This window comes from Halichoeres trimaculatus, unplaced genomic scaffold, assembly GCF_033239565.1.
Source record: "Halichoeres trimaculatus isolate MK-OKI-2021-1 unplaced genomic scaffold, fHalTri1.1 fHalTri1_scaffold_20, whole genome shotgun sequence".
Taxonomy (NCBI): Eukaryota; Metazoa; Chordata; class Actinopteri; order Labriformes; family Labridae; genus Halichoeres; species Halichoeres trimaculatus.
In genome coordinates, this window is record NW_027437198.1 from 5,488,902 (window position 1) to 5,505,133 (window position 16,232).

General features: G+C 41.1%; 1 protein-coding gene across 2 annotated transcripts in view; it reads right to left on the reverse strand.

Moving 5' to 3' along the window:
- Positions 1-4,679: 4,679 nt before the first annotated feature.
- tbc1d16 (TBC1 domain family, member 16) overlaps positions 4,680-16,232 on the reverse strand; it is a 43,498-nt gene continuing 31,945 nt past the window's right edge. For both annotated transcript variants that reach the window (XM_074697119.1, XM_074697118.1), the window contains exons 11-13: positions 13,093-13,272; positions 10,130-10,276; positions 4,680-9,502 (exon numbers count right to left, since the gene is read on the reverse strand). In XM_074697119.1, coding sequence (XP_074553220.1) covers positions 9,206-9,502; positions 10,130-10,276; positions 13,093-13,272 — 624 coding nt within the window. In that variant the 3' untranslated portion in view covers positions 4,680-9,205. The remainder of the gene's footprint in view (positions 9,503-10,129; positions 10,277-13,092; positions 13,273-16,232) is intronic.

Below are 16,232 nucleotides of genomic sequence, written 5' to 3' on the forward strand. Positions count from 1 at the left end.
AATCTTTCCAGTGGGTAAAAACTACATTACTCAGAAAAAAATGACGCAGATAGCAGAGATTTGAGTAATAAGAAGTGGCGTTTTATTCATTTATTGTCATTTTCTCCGTTATCTTGTTTTCTGTAATCGTGATGCATTAGCCCTCAGAGAAGCTATCAATCAGAGGCTAATGGGTTGTAATTGCAGGAAGGCAGCCCCCATCACACACACGCACACACACACACACACACACACACATACACACACATCAGAGGCAGTGAGGTCTCTGGATTGCAGAATAATCACACAAACGGGAGAAATGCTGGGTCCTTGGGCAATGGAGGTGTATGTGTCGAGGTAATTTCCCTTGTACTCATCCCTTAGTGATATCCTGCGTTAAACACAAGGTCGAAACAGGGACCTGATGTAACAGAGAGACATGAAGGGCATAAAAGAGAGTCTAAGATACTCCAAATCTGGGTCTTCCAGAGAGAAATGATGAAATTCTGTTCTCCTGCTCCCGAACTGAGGATCCACACGTTCCCCAAAGACGACTGTCAGCTCCAGCCCCGCTTTCTCCACCTGACGACGGCGTCTGATGATATCTCTGCAGCTGTTAGTGACAGTCAGTTGATCGCTGTCAAACGCCTGAGCCATCACATACATCCACACCCTCCACACTCTCCACACACACACCGTCAAACAGCCGAGGATGATAAGACTGTGTAAGATTCTTTAGGGTTAAACTCTGAGAAACACGCCGTCTGCTGTGCAGCCTTTTTCTCACGGGAGGCCTTATTTTGTTTGTCAGAAAAGGGGAATGGAAATCCCCTGTGAGGCTGGATTCACACCTTGTCTTTCTCATCTGTGCTGAGTTTAAAGGCAATACACTCTTAAAAGGAACTTCTTATCTTGTGTATCCTGCTCAGGGGAGTGACAGTCCTTAAGGAAGGGAAAACAAAGCTGTCCAGGTGTTGTAAAAGTGCGGAACGTGACGTGGGTTATGTTGTTTAACTACAGTAAAAACTGTAGGATGTAGCTATAGGATCCTGTTCTCTTCTGTTGCTCATCCAGCGTAACCTGCTGTTAAGTTAAAAACAACTATCTAACTCAAATATTATACATTGAAAAAGACACTACAAGCCAATCCCAATTTTCATTCTTACTCCTTCCCCTCATCCACCCCTTCTTCCCCTTTGCCCTTCAACTAGAGGTCCAAGAAGAAAGGGTTAAAAGAAAATCATCTCAAAAACAACAGGATACCACTCAATCCCTGCTACATCATCACCCCCAGACGCTCGCTGGCTGTTGTAGGCAGAGCGAGTGTTTATTCACTTCCAAACACAACACATTTTTACGAGCTGTTGATAAATTGATGTCAAATTAAGGTGACATAATATGAAACCTTTAAATTGCTAAACTTTTAGCACTATATATATATATATATATATATATATATATGTATGTATGTATGTATGTATATATATATATATATATATATATATATATATATATATATATATATATATATATATATATATATATATACAGTATCTCACAAAAGTGAGTACACCCTTCACATTTCTGCAGATATTCAATTATATTTTTGCATGAGTCAACACTAGAGAAATGACTCTTCGACACAATGAAAAGTAGTCAATGTACAGCTTATATTACAGTGTAAATTTATTGTTCCCTCAAAAAAACTAAAGAGACAGCCATTAATGTCTAAATCACTGGCAACAAAAGTGAGTACACCCCCAAGTGAAAATGCCCAAAGTGTCAATATTTTGTGTAGCCACCATTATTTTCCAGCACTGCCTGAACTATTGGGCATGGAGTTCACCAGAGCTTCACAGGTTGCCTCTGGAATCCTCTTCCACTCCTCTATGATGACATCCCGGAGCTGGCACATATTCGAGACCTTACGCTCCTCCACCTTCTGTTCAAGGATGCCCCAGAGATGTTCAATCGGGTTTAGGTCTGAAGACATGCTTGACCAGTTCATCACATTTACCTTCAGCCTCTTGAGTGAGGCAGTAGTCATCTTGGAGGTGTGTTTGGGGTCATTGTCATGTTGGAATACTGCCCTGTGGCCCAGTTTCCAGAGGGAGGGGATCATGCTCTGCTTTAGTATGTCACAGTACATGTTGGCATTCATGGTTCCCTCAGTGAACTGTAGCTCCCCAATGCCAGCAGCACTCACACAGCCCCAGACCATGACACTCCCACCACCATGCTTGACTTTAGGAAAGACACACTTGTCTTTGTAGTCCTCACCTGGTTGCCGCCACACACGCTTGACGCCATCTGAACCAAATAAGTTTATCTTTGTCTCATCAGACCACAGGACATGGTTCCAGTAAGTCATGTTCTTACTCTGCTTGTCTTCAGCAAACTGTTTGCGGGCTTTCTTGTGCATTGTCTTCAGAAGAAGCTTCCTTCTGGAGACCAATTTGATGCAGTGTGCGGCGTATGGTCTGAGCACTGACAGGCTGACCCCCCACCCCTTCAACCTCTGCAGCAATGCTGGCAGCACTCCTACGTCTATTTTCCAAACACAACCTCTGAATGTGACGCCGAGCATGTGCACTCAGTTTCTTTGGTCGACCATGGCGAGGTCTGTTCTGAATGGATCCTGTCCTGTTAAACCTCTGGATGAGGATGGTCTTGGCCACTGTGCTGCAGCTCAGTTTCAGGGTGTTGGCAGTCTTTTTATAGTCTAGGCCATCTTTATGTAGAGCAACAATTCTTTTTTTTCAAATCTTCAGAGAATTCTTTACCATGAGGTGCCATATTGAACTTTCAGTGACCAGTATGAGAGGGTGTGAGAGCTGAAATACCAAATTTAACACACCTGCTCCCAATTCACACCTGACACCTTGTAACACTAATGAATCACATGACACTGGGAAGGGAAAATGACTGACTGTGCTCAATTTGGGCATTTTCACTTGGGGGTGTACTCAGTTTTGTTGCCAGTGCTTTAGACATTAATGGCTGTATCTTGAGTTTTTTTGAAGGAACATTAAATCTACACTGTTATATAAGCTGTACATTGACTACTTCTCATTGTGTCAAAGTGTCTTTTCCCCAGTGTTGACTCATGCAAAAATATAATTTAATATCTGCAGAAATGTAAGGGGTGTACTCCCTTTTGTGAGATACTGTATATATTCTTTATTTAAACTGTTTCTTTCTTTAAAGTGTTTATCATCTCTATTTTAAAATTTTGTGTGGACTCCTGTTTGCCAGCAGGCCTTTGTAAAAGTCAAAACTTTGTTGTGTAACACACCTGTTCTCTCTGCTCCCAGGTTTGATCGTCCTTTTATCATCCAAGTTGATGCCAGTCATGTGGGGGTGGGGGCAGTACTACTGCAAACTGACGACTTTGGTATTGAGAAACCAGTGAGTTTCTTTTCCAAAAAGTTTAATTCTTATCAACTGAACTACTCCACCATCGAGAAAGAAGCTCTGGCGTTAGTGTGGGCACTGAAGCACTACGAGGTGTAGCTCGGATCTGGTGTTGTACCTGTCGTGGTCTTCACCGATCATAACCCCCTCACTTCCCTCAATTCCTTACAGTGTCCTAATCAAAGATTAATTAGATGGTCACTTCTTCTGCAGTCACACTGGCTTGATATCAGGTACATGAAGGGTTCTGACAATGTGGTGGCAGATGCACTGTCTAGAGCACCTTTAGAGTAGATCTAGCCATGTGATTTCTCCCTGTGCTGTTGTCATTGTCTCGCCCAACATGCTTATCTTCCCTTACCCCTCTTAATTTGCTCCTAGGTACCAGGTTGGTGAGGTGGGAAAAGGTAGGGCAGGTTAAGCTGAGATATTGGTAGTCAGTATAGGATGTTTTGTCGTGTGTAATACAGAAGGGTAAAGTGACTAGGTAAGTTTGTAAATAGTTTGTCAATATGATTAAAAAAAAAGGGTTAGTGTTAGCTAATTACAAAAACACACTCTATTAAAAATTGTTTTGTTAATTGAAAGTTTGGTCTTCGGTTGTCAAGGAATTGCTGTGTTCCAGGGTTGGAACCCCGCTTTTATGGGGGATGGTGTGACGGCCTCCTGCCACTAGGGCTGCTGCAGTTGTATGTTCTCTCCTCTCTGTGTAATGTGTGTCCTTGCAGGCCCTGTGGGAGGCGTTTGTGCACCTGGGTGGATCCCCCAGGTGCATAAGTTCTGGCCATCACACGCTTCCTGGGTCGCCCTCCACCAGCACTACCAGGCTCAGTGTGGCCTGGCTGGGCACAGTCCTCCCTCGCTTTGCACCTGAGTTTCTTTATTGATCTCCTTTGTTAGTTTAGTTGATTTTGCTTCTGTTGTGAATCTTTTGAACTTATATTTTGTTAATAAATTTATCCTTTTATTAATTTGAAACCATATGTCTCCGTGTCTTTGTCATGGCCTAGAGCCAGGTCGTGACAATACCCTATTTAAATCTTCTTCTGTACGTATCCTTATACCCTTTATATCTTTTGTCTTTGACTCTGATAGAGCCCCGCACAAGATTTTCAATGTGTCTGGACTGTCAGCCCATCTACAAATAAAAAACCTTGAATCCTTTGTTTTCAACCTGTAATATGCTCCTTAATGAATCATCTAAGTAGAACGTGCCTTTCTGTTGCCCTTTGTGTCAGTGGTTTACTCAATACAATAGACAAACACAGGCTTTATGCATAATCTGAGCAGTGTTTAATGATGAAAAGTAATCAAAGTGAAAATCCCAGCAGTGTTTTCAGTTGGTATTAGATCACAATCACAAGTCATCCATTGTCAGAAAGGCATTAAAAATTGTATAGTTGGTACATTTTGGTGATCAGCAAACCGTTTCTGGAGTTCTGTAAAGTATGACTGTGGGTTTCTGTTAATACCAGGATTAAGAATAGGCTCTGTTTTTACTGAGATGTGAACCGTAATCCATCATCCTATCACTGAGCTCTACAGCAACATTACACATTTAGTGACTCTGATCAAAAACCCCTTTAAAGAAAGGAAGAAGTCATTAATGAGGCTCGTGACTTTCAGTGTCTGTGCAGAGAAGTGATTTCAACAAGGTTTAATCAAATTCATGAGTTCATTTATGCACACGCTCCCTCACACACTCACACACACACACAGTTCCATTACTTCTCCATCGTGCATCCCTGACTTTGCTCATTTCCACGCTGCCACCCAATCTTCAAAACTCTGCAGGCATTTTAAGCGAGCAGCTGCACATGATAACTAATAGGGAAAGGAGCAGTTATGAATGTCATTTAAAGAGACTGCTCGCTGAGTGAAAGAGCCAGTGAGACCACAAGAGACGGAGAGGAGGGGGTGGCGGGTGGAGGGAGGCTGATTGAAGGTCTTAATGCTACATTTTAGGAGCAATTTAAAGATGTTTTCATCCCCGGGGGGGTGTCACTCACAAGCTCTCGGGGAAAAGCCTCAGAGCGGAGACCATCTTTACATCTGGGATTTGCAAATCACAGAGGCAAGATCACTACACATCCCCATATGATGCTTAAATCGTCCCTTTCCTTTCCACATCTCTCCCTTTTTTCTTTTAGAGTCCCAACAGCCGGATTTCTTTCTTCTTCCCTCTCCCAGGTTTCCCCCATGATGACTGCTATAATTAAAGAGACCGGTCGAGCCCGGGGAGGCGAGGGGGTGAGGGAGGGAGGGGGAATCTACGGCTGCCCTCCAACTCATTACCAGATGTTTAGAGGTCACTCTAGTTTATGTGCACATTCATTCTTACACTTGGAAGTATGGAGTGAAAAGAAGCAGAAAAGTACATTCATGTGGGCTGATTCTGAAGTGATGATAGTGCCAAGTCATTCAGTTTCAGGTGAGAGTGAAGAGAGAAAGAAAAACAACAACACTGTCCAGCACAGGAGACAAAACTTCAAGTAAAACATCTTCAGGTTCTCTGCCAGGGTGAGACTAGGGATGCATGATGTTGAACGAAAGCATAATGATACAGATCCAGGTAGATTACCAGCCTGCAGACGCCTGTATCTTCACTCTAAGAAGTGAAATAGTTCTGTTGTTCACATTATGTAACTTTGTTTTGTTAAAATTAATAAAACATTAACGTTTAAAAAAAAATTAGCAAAGTTTCATTGGAATTAAGTTGTGGATTTCAAGGCTACAAAACAGTTGGTTAAAAAGAACATAACCACCTAACATGCATGCAAAGATACTCTACTATGAGATATTTCACTATTCATTTTATATCATCACCTTGTATAAATCCAAGCTAACCTAAAATTTCCTTATATTTTAATAAAGTAATCTCTGTAACTAAACTTAAAAAACTGCTTCTTTGCATTTCAAATAATGGTTTCAGCAAATTAATTTTTGTTATGATGGGGTTTTGTAACTGAAGTGTCGAGGCAACACAGTGGGTATGAGACCCTGTTGTAAAATGAGCTTCAGCGTGATGATATTCGCTGTCTGTGCAACACATGGCACTGACGACTGTCTGTGCAACACATGGCACTGACGACTGTCTGTGCAACACATGGCACTGACGACTGTCTGTGCTACATGTGGCACTGACGGCTGTCCGTGCTACATGTGGCACTGACAGCTGTCTGTGCAACATGTGGCATGAACTGGCTGTCTTTGCAACGCGTGGCACTGACGGCTGTCTGTGCTACACATTGTAACTGATTCTCCGGCCTTGTCCAAATCAAGACTCAAATCCTAAGCTGCATTCTCCAATCTTGCTGATTCATTTTAACTTTACTTTCGTTTGTTTTTGTTTTCTTAATTGTGTTATTTTTTCCTAATTGTGTCTCATTCAATTGTTAGTGTCCTTGCGTGTTAAGACAGGCACTTTGAATTAAAATCTATTAATATTATGGCACAAACCAGCTGTCTGTGCTACACATGGCACTGACGGCTGTCTGTGCCACACGTGGCACTGACGGCTGTCTGTGCTACACATGGTAACTGATTCTCTGGCCTTGTCCAAATCAAGATTCAAATCCTAGCCTGCATTATCCAATCTTGCTGATTGATTTTAACTAACTTTTTTACTTTTATTTGTTTTTGTTGTGTTTATTGTGTTGTTTTTTTCTTAACTGGGTTTTATTCAATTGTTAGAGACCTTGATTTTAATGAAGGCACTTTAAATTAAAATCTTTTATTCTTATGGCACAAACCTGCTGTCTGTGCTACACATGACACTGACAGCTGTCTATGCCACACATGGTAACTGATTCTCTGGCCTTGTCCAAATCAAGACTCAAATCCCAAGCTGCATTCTCCAATCTTGCTGATTGATTTTAACTTTACTTTTGTTTGTTTTTGTTGTGTTTATTTTGTTGTTTTTTTCTTAACTGTGTTTTATTCAATTGTTAGTGACCTTGGTTTTAAGAAAAGCACTTTAAATTAAAATCTATTATAATTATGCTGTCTATACTACCCATGGCACGGACATTTCCCTATTAGTTTAAACAGTGTTTAATGTGAATTTTTTTTTTTTTTTTCAGGTAACTTTAAATAATTAATACTTGGGCAGAATTTAAAATAAAGCACAAACACCCCGGGGTACTGCATTAATACAACCCACCACATTAACAATGTTTACTTATGTTGAGTTAGTTGAACTCAGTCATATTAAGTTAACATAATGTGGGCTCAGTAAATCCAACATAATATTGCTGTGTTTAAGTAATACAGTCATATCATGTAGGTTTAAAGTAAGATCATTCAGTTTGATTTACTGAATATGTGTTGTTCACAGTCATGGTTTTTTGTGTGTCTGCTTTAAAAAAAAAACAGTTCTATGGAACTGGCTGACATAGCTTATTAAGTAAAATCATTTCATTAAACATTTCATTTCTTAGAGTGTTCCTCTTCGTTAAAGGCCGGCTACCAAGAGAAATATTCAATTAGTCGGTTTCTTTTGAAGCTCTTTGATTTTGGTGGCCCCTGCCGACAGATTTTCACAGACTCTGTAGCTGTGCTTTACTTTCAGACACTCATGCTTCAGATTGACGGTTAAGGTGCACATTTCAAAGAAATTTCTACTTTGTTTCATGTCTCCTGATACCATTTTTTTTAAAGACGTTTTCAGGCTTTAATGCCAAAAAAACCTGTGCTGCCGGTTTGAGGACTAAAGCTTGGCTCACCCTGATTGTTTACTTTTCAAGCTTTTACCTGCCGATGTCAACATCCTGCATCCCTAGTTTAAACACATCATGATCTTTTTCTCCTCTGGCTTAAGTTTAATCCTCTGAATACCTCATTAAGGAAACTCACATTGAACAAAACAAGATTGAAATGATCACACTGGTATGGCTCATAGGTAAAAAGACCGCCTGACTTTATCAGAAGGAAACACACTGAGCTTCCTCCTGCCTGACACAAGAAAATATGAGAATGTTCCGTACCACAGTCTGATGAGGAAATACACCAGCCCTGTCTGGATGAGAGCTGTTTGTCATGTAAATACTTTCTTACCTCTGTTTGGGCAGAAGTGTTTCTATTAAACACACGCTGTGCCCCATATAAGTCAAGAATCACTCATGCAAGGTTATAATATTGCTAAGTATTTGTATCTGCTGACTGGGAACATTCATCTGTTTGGGAATGAATTTGAAGGAAACTTAAAAGAACCTATTTTGGCGCTGAACCCTTCGTTTTTTAACACCAAAGGTGCAGATTTCATGTTAAAAAGGTCCTGCTCAGCCTTGAGAAAAGAACATTCTGTATATAATCTGATATTCACAGATACAATCGGTTGTGAGAACACAGAGATGTTTTTTAAGTCATATGAATGAATCTCTAGTTTCATTTGACCCTCAGAGTCAGAGTCTGCACGGACTCAGGCTGGTTGCCTCAGACCCTGATGTGACCCTCTGCACGCAAGACCCGTGGAAGTTTGCCAAGCCAGCAGCAGACTTGAACCTGAAGGAGCTCCAGACCGACACGGTCTGATGATTGTCTGTTCCGAATAAAGCACCTCCTGTACCTCCTGCGTGTCAGCAGCAAACTGTCGTCCACGGATCCAAGTGACGCTTGAACGCTGCAACCCTCTGAGTAAGATAGTGTCCCACAATGCCCCACATGAAAGCATCATGTGATCAAATCTGCCTCAACTAGAAGCAGGGACTGCAGAGAGAGGGCAGCGAACAGTTCAGGAATCCAGCAGATGGATCCAGAACTTTGCTGATCTAACACGAGCGAAGGCCAGCCAAGCTCCCCCGCACCGTCTGCCTCAGGACTGTTTCCGGAAGGTGAAAATATCACGCTTTTTGGAGCCTCTTTTGCCCTCAGATGGAGGTGTGGGAGTGGGGTTTGGTGAGGAGGGTGTGGAGGCTGGAGAGGGTGAGGAGGGCTGCGGGGTGGAGGTGCCTCCATAGGGGCAGCTCTGTGAGTCCGGGTGTTCACCAGAACATTCCACAGTGGGGATGTAGCGGCTGTCCCACATCCCGGGGCCACACAGTTTACAAAGGTCGTGTAGGCTGCATGGGATTCTGGGTAAGAGGCGAAACTGGTAGAGAAGGCTGCGAGCCTGGAGGAGAAAAAGACAAACTGAAATGTGAAGTGTGAAGTGAAAGAGCAAAAGACACTTACAAGAAGCAAAGGCTGCGAAACAGTTAGCTGCACTTTTTAAAAAGTGCTGGATTAAAATATAAGCCTCCGATTAAAAACACAATAAAACCACGCCAAGGTCAGCATGGCAGTGTGCAGCCTAAAGCTAAAACACTGGCGTGCCTGCACTGACAACAACAGATGCAAAATCTCAGGGAACAACAAAAGGAGCTATGCCTGCTGCATGCTAACACAAACACACTGCCTGTGGTTGCAGCAGAACAAACAAAGCATCCATAAACATGAGGACGCAGGCGCCCGCTCAGTAGCAGAGATGCAGATCATAAATCTTTGCATGGCATGGCAGTATCCCATTTAGCACCTCAAGGCCTCTGTGTGCAGGTTTAAGCCAACGAGAGCTGCTCTGCTGCAGCGTTACACAACAAAAGCTGTTTTGACTTAATGCAGTGCAGCAGGCCGCGGAGGAACTATTCTGAGCACGATCATAAAAATACGTTATTCTGTGATTTCAAGATTAATGGATATTCATGTTTTGGTGCAGAGCATCTGAATGAGGAGGCCACACAAAGAGTGTGTGTAACGCTACCTTGCGGAGCACCAGCTCTCCGTTCATGTGCATGGAGAGGTTGCTGAAGTGAAGCAGCATTTGGTCGGTGGCGAGCTGCTGTTCCGTCACATCCTCCCCGTAGAGAACGATGATGGCCACGCACAGGAACAGGTGGAAGTAATCCGTCTGCGAAAAAGAGGAGACAACAGAAGTGAAGGAGTCAAAATGCAAAACAAAGAAATGTGCAAATCAAGGAAACATACAATAGATCTCAGCTGATAATATCAGGGCTGTTTTTGACCTTGTCGGAGGAGCATGTGCAGTTTTTTACAAACAAGTCAAAGAAAAGTGATAAATAAAAATAACATAACTTTGCAGTGAAATAAAAAGAGAGAAAAATTACAGCTGAGAGGGTGTTTGAAGGAAAAAGAAAGGTAAGAGCATTGGTGAAGTTTGTGCATGATAAGAAGTGTTTTAATTGTTAGAGTTAAATGTAAACACACTTTTATTCATTATCTTTTTATTTGATTTTATTAAATTTAAAGGACCAATACATATTAATTAACATTTCTGTAGGTATGCCAGAGTTAGCCTAAAGGCTAGTTAACATCAATAGTTCCAGGCCAGATTTTTAAAGAGGGCAACCTTAAAAGTAGGGATGGCTACCTCTCACATTTTAAATGATACGGTATTAATGCACAGTACCTGGAAATCGGTATTGGATCTCAATGGTACCAATTTTCAGTACTTCAGTAAATATTAATTTGTGTATTTTTCATTATTATTATTATTACTATTTTTATTATTGTTGGTGTTATTATTATTATTATTATTATTATTATTATTATTATTATTATTTGTATTATTTGTATTATTATCATTATACATTTTATTTGACTGGCGCCTTTCAGGACACTGAAGGACACCTTACAATATAAAAGAAGTGCAAAAGTTAAAACACATAAGTACAATGTTATGCATAAGTATAAATACTGTAAAAACAATGATTAATAACAGATAGGGGATGGAATGAATCAGACAGAGTAGGCACATATTTATAACATCTGAGACTTTTTCAATTTATCACATTTATTTATGAATATATAACCCTGCAATGCTGTGTTTATGTACAGCATGGAAAATTACGTATTCTTCCACTCCCTCACAGTCACAAGGATGCATTCAGGACCTGAGGACCTGAGAGCAGAACCTACTGTTTATATTTTTGAAAGAAAACTCAAGACCTACCTTTTTAATCTGGCTTTTAGCTGATTTTATTGATTATCATTTTATTCATTCTTAATTATTTAATTATTTAATCACTATTTTGGTTGTAGCTCCTGTGTTTCCTCATTTTAATTCAAGATGGCGTTTCCTCAGTCCTTCAATTCTAATTCAAACTCTGCTTTCTGTCAGAATTTCCTTTTTATGTCTTTGTGTGTTTGTATTTTGAATGTGGTACCGAAACATGGTACCATTTGATTTTATGTAAATCCGTACTTGGTAGTCTACTTCAGACAGAATTCTGTTGGTACCTATAAAAGTACCTGATTTGAAACCCATACCTACTAAGGCCCCGTTTACATGTTTCATCTGAAAACGCTAAAATGCAGTGAAAAAATCTGCGCTTACACAGAAACGCAGAGGGACTGAAAACTGAAGTAGAGTTGAGCCGATCATCTGGTGTATTGGGGATTACTAAGTTCAAAAGTGGAGCAACAGATGCTCATTTTGATGAAAGACAGTCAGCAGATTGAGCAGATTGAGCAGCACAAGCACGACACGGTAGTTTGTGACGATCGTAACAACGGTACTGTTGTCCTGTTGTATGCAAGGAAGCGTGGCGTCAGCGTTTCCACTGAAAACGCTGGCTTACTGTTTACACGGCAGCGTTTCAGAAAAATCCCACTCTGGAGGCCGTTTTCAATAGTTCAAGTATTAGGGTGGCTGAAACACCATTTCCATGTAAACACAAGGCTGAAACACAACAAAAATTTTGCGTTTCACCCTAAAACCATTGTTGTGTAAATGGCCCATAAAAAGAACAAGGTAAGATAAAAAAGCAAAACAAGATGATTTGGGAGTCAGTTATTGGAAAACAAAACACACCTTAAAGTTAAAAATTATTTGGACCTAAAAAAAAGGAAAAAATACATTAGGGTAAGTAACCGAAGATATGAAGCACATGCAAGACAAACAGAAAATCCTGCAAGACATGCAAAAAAAAAGTAGAATAACACAAAATACAAAGCCATGCAAGCTAGACACAAAGCACATCATGTAATCATTATTTCACAAAGAAATGAGACAAGATGTACGTTGGCGTCCTGTTCCTAGAAAAACCAGATATGGAACAGCTTTTTCTGCTTCTGTTCCATCTGATATGTGACACACAAACGTCTAAACCGAGGTTTCCCTCTGCTATCATCTCTCTCGCCACCACCTGCAGCTGGGAATCAGAGTTTGAGCAGGTGGCTATTTCACTCAGTGAGGAAGTCTGCTATTCTCTTTGGAGGGTCGGGAAACATAAAACTGCTTTAGCGTCCATCCTTTGGTCACTCCTTCATTACCCTGCTCTGCACTGAGGCTGCAGTTTACCCTTGAAAATAAAGAGTGGTCTTTTGGTGAAAGGCTGCTGATAGCTCTCTTAAATTTAAGTGGCAGAAACCAAAAAGTAGGATTGTATGAAATATTAAATTTTTACAGAAAGATTCTATAATCCCTGTTGAATTAAACATCAACCTCATCCAAAACCAGGATGTAATATGACATTTTACAAGTATTTAGGAGGATTACAATAGCCTGTGGTGACAGGATTTAGGGGAATAACACGGACTTTACGGCAGACAATTCATGCCGCACATTTCTGCATGCCTCCTGGAAAGCATAAAAACTGTGGTGCTCTATTGACACAGCGTCAAACGCCTCCGTGCACTCATTTATGCAAAGTTGTTCTTACGAGCTTGTGTATGCAAAACCAGCCGCTCAGACAGTGCCCTGACCTGGTAGTGTGCCCAGCAGGCCTCCCACATGCGCAGAGCTTCGGTGTCAGGGAACTCTCTCTTGAAGCAGAGCAGGATCCAGCGGTGGCAGAAGAGCAGCTGGAGGCCATCCTCCCCCAGCCGGGTCAGGTGCTGGTGGAAGCGGGGCAGCATGAGACGCAGGAGCTCCCGGAGGTACATCTGAGGGTCGGTCAGAGAGGAAACCATGTTTTACAAACACGTACAAGTGTTTTCTTACAATGTGTTGGTATTCCAAGGCAGTGGTTATGCTCTTTGGCAGCTTGATATCATTCGTACACAGGTGTAAACTTCTGTGTTCAAAATAATGTTTATGTCAGGAGAAGGAAAAAGAAGTCTTTGGTGTGGGTGATCAGAAAATTCCCCTTTAGTGACACATTTTACATTATTAATTTTCCTACACTCACACGTGGCACTGGACACAAATCCAGGCATGATGCTAGATTTGAAAAGAAGAGACGAGGAAGCAAATCATCAGACATTTCTCCTCTGACTGGCATTCACAGGGTGCAGGAACCAGGCTCTAAACTAAGTTGAGCTACTGCTTGGAAAGTCCCTGCTCAGAGTGTAGAGTGGGGTCAAATGCTGAAAGTGTCTGACACTTTATTCAATTCCCTTGATTTAGCATTTTCTCAACAATCGTCTTCTTTCAGCCTGGGAGCTGGATTGTGTCTCTTCAGCTCCTGGTGTTACAGTTTGAAAAGTGACCTTCTAAATTGGAGGCTTTCAGCTGAATGTGCCACAGGTTGTTAAGTTCACAGCAACTGATGGAAGGAGTCCTTGAGAATACACCCTTTCTATCTGCCACCAGAGTTTGTCGATTCAACAAACCCATAGACCAATTTAGTGCTTGTAAACAGTTACGACTGCACTCACAACAGAAGTGCTGCGGAGTACAATGGTTGGTTAAGCCACCTGAGGGTGTTAACCACCAAAAATGCATTTTTTACCTAAATAGCACAAATTTGAAGGATGGTAAATGACTCACAGGTTTATGAGAAACCAGTCAGCAAGAGGACAGACATTTAGCGGACAGACGTTTTTGGTTGAGATATCCAACGTCTACCCAGAGAAGAGTTTAAACACAGAAGTTACTTGATGCTCATGACTGCATTATCCATTGACACTTACCAGACTGTGAAACATAAAAACATGAACTAGTGTCAGTAAACCAGAAACCCTCCCTAAATCAAAAAGGGCAACAGCTGAGAATGAGCCGGGGTTAAAATAAAGGAGCCAGAAAACTAAAGAGATCTGCGACAAATCAATTACAATATTAATGGTTTGTTTTTTATAGGGGTGGTAGAAAACATTGCTGCATCTGGATTTTTGTTTTAACAATTTTAAATAAAGTTTTTTTGTTCAAAAATCTTCTTCTTTTTTTTTTTTTTTTCAAATTAATGTCCTCTATTTTAGTCTTTATCCGCATTTCCACCAGGCAGTCCGGTTCGGTTCAGTACTGTTTGGCACGGTTTGGTACAGTGAAGCCTGATCTCCACAGCAAACTGAGCCCTCTCGTGGTAGGCGGTGTGTAAGCCGGATGCCAGAAGCAGCAGCTGCAGCAACAATAGCGTGACGCCGTAGCAGCGTGACACAGTTTACCCTGCTGATAAATCCAACAAAGAAGAAAATCGCAACACAGTAAACAAAGAGCATAGATGGAAGACATGCAGCATTTCATCCTCTCTGTGATTGCCATGTAGCTCTTTGATACAAAGAACAATCAGGAGAAATGCAGGCACTGTCGCACGGTAAGTGACGTTTCTTTCGACCAATCAACAGTCAGCAGTGTTGTAGCTCCACCTTCCAAGAAAAGATCAGTTCAGTCTGGCACCCATACGAAAGGGTCCTAAAACGTGGGACGGCTCGTCTTGGTTGTTAGGGGATCTGTCCCTGGATAAGTCAGTGGAAACGCCACTGAGACAAACCGAATTGGTGTGCTTAGTGGAAACGCAGCTTTTGTTTATAAACTGGATTGGGAAAAAGTTGAGATGTCAGATCCACTTCATAAATCCCCTAAACTTATGGATAGGATATGCTCCTGATATAGTCTGTTGACACCATCATTATTCAATTTTTCATATGGTCTGGTGTTAAAAAATAAACTAATTATTGCAAAAATCAAAGATCGCAATTTAAATCAAATCAAAAATTGTAAAAAAATCGAATCAAGCAAAATGCCTTTCATTCTAGCCCTAGAAGTAAAGGATTACTAACAAGATGGTTAATAGTTTGATAATATACTGTAGTTTTGCTTTGAACATAATTTGTCTCTGTTAATTTAAAGGTTGACTAATTATCTACCCTCCATGGTGAGACCATGTTTGGTCATTACCGCCCAAAACCAACTTTTTCATCAAACACATAAAATAAAAAAATGGATTTTAGAGTATCGACAGTTAAAGTTATTCATTTGTGGTCAAACCTGGTTAAGTGAGGTTGGATAAAGAAGGCGCGTTAAATAACAGCCGCAGATGTCAGTGGTGTTTCAGTGTAAAGTGTGACCCTGTTAACTGGTGACTTATCAGCTGACAATCACTGACACATTTAGGTAAGGTCACCAGTTAGCACGGTCGCTCTGTAACAGTGAGAACCCAACAGAAGTTGGCTCCATTGTAAAGTATCACTCCTGACAACTGACCACAGAAAAAACACATATTTTCATGCTGCTTACAGCTTCAATTTAGTGTTTAAAGAATGCTAACTCGTCTGAATAAATGGTGCTAAATGCTGCCTCTGTTGCCAAAGCGTGCGCGCATATTTTTGATAACGTGGACTGTAAATTGGTCTATTCGTGAGTAATCTGTTACATGCTTCTGAGCTAACTGTTGATGATGCTGCTATTATCTTTGTTGTCAGAGATGTTGTGTAATTACTTAAGTTACTTCTCCATACTTCACTACTGGCCAAAGGAACCATCTGGATCCTTAAAGGGAATTCCTGGAGCTAAAAGTTCCTGGTGCTTCTGGTTGAAAAGCACTTACAGCACGCTTCTTTCGGTAGTTTGGGTAAAATTTGAAATTCTTTAAACTATTCGGTGATCAAAAAGACTGGAAGAGGGTTTCTGGAGCTATCTGACCTTCCAGTCAGCTCTCGGGGTGTAGGGTATGTATCTACACCTC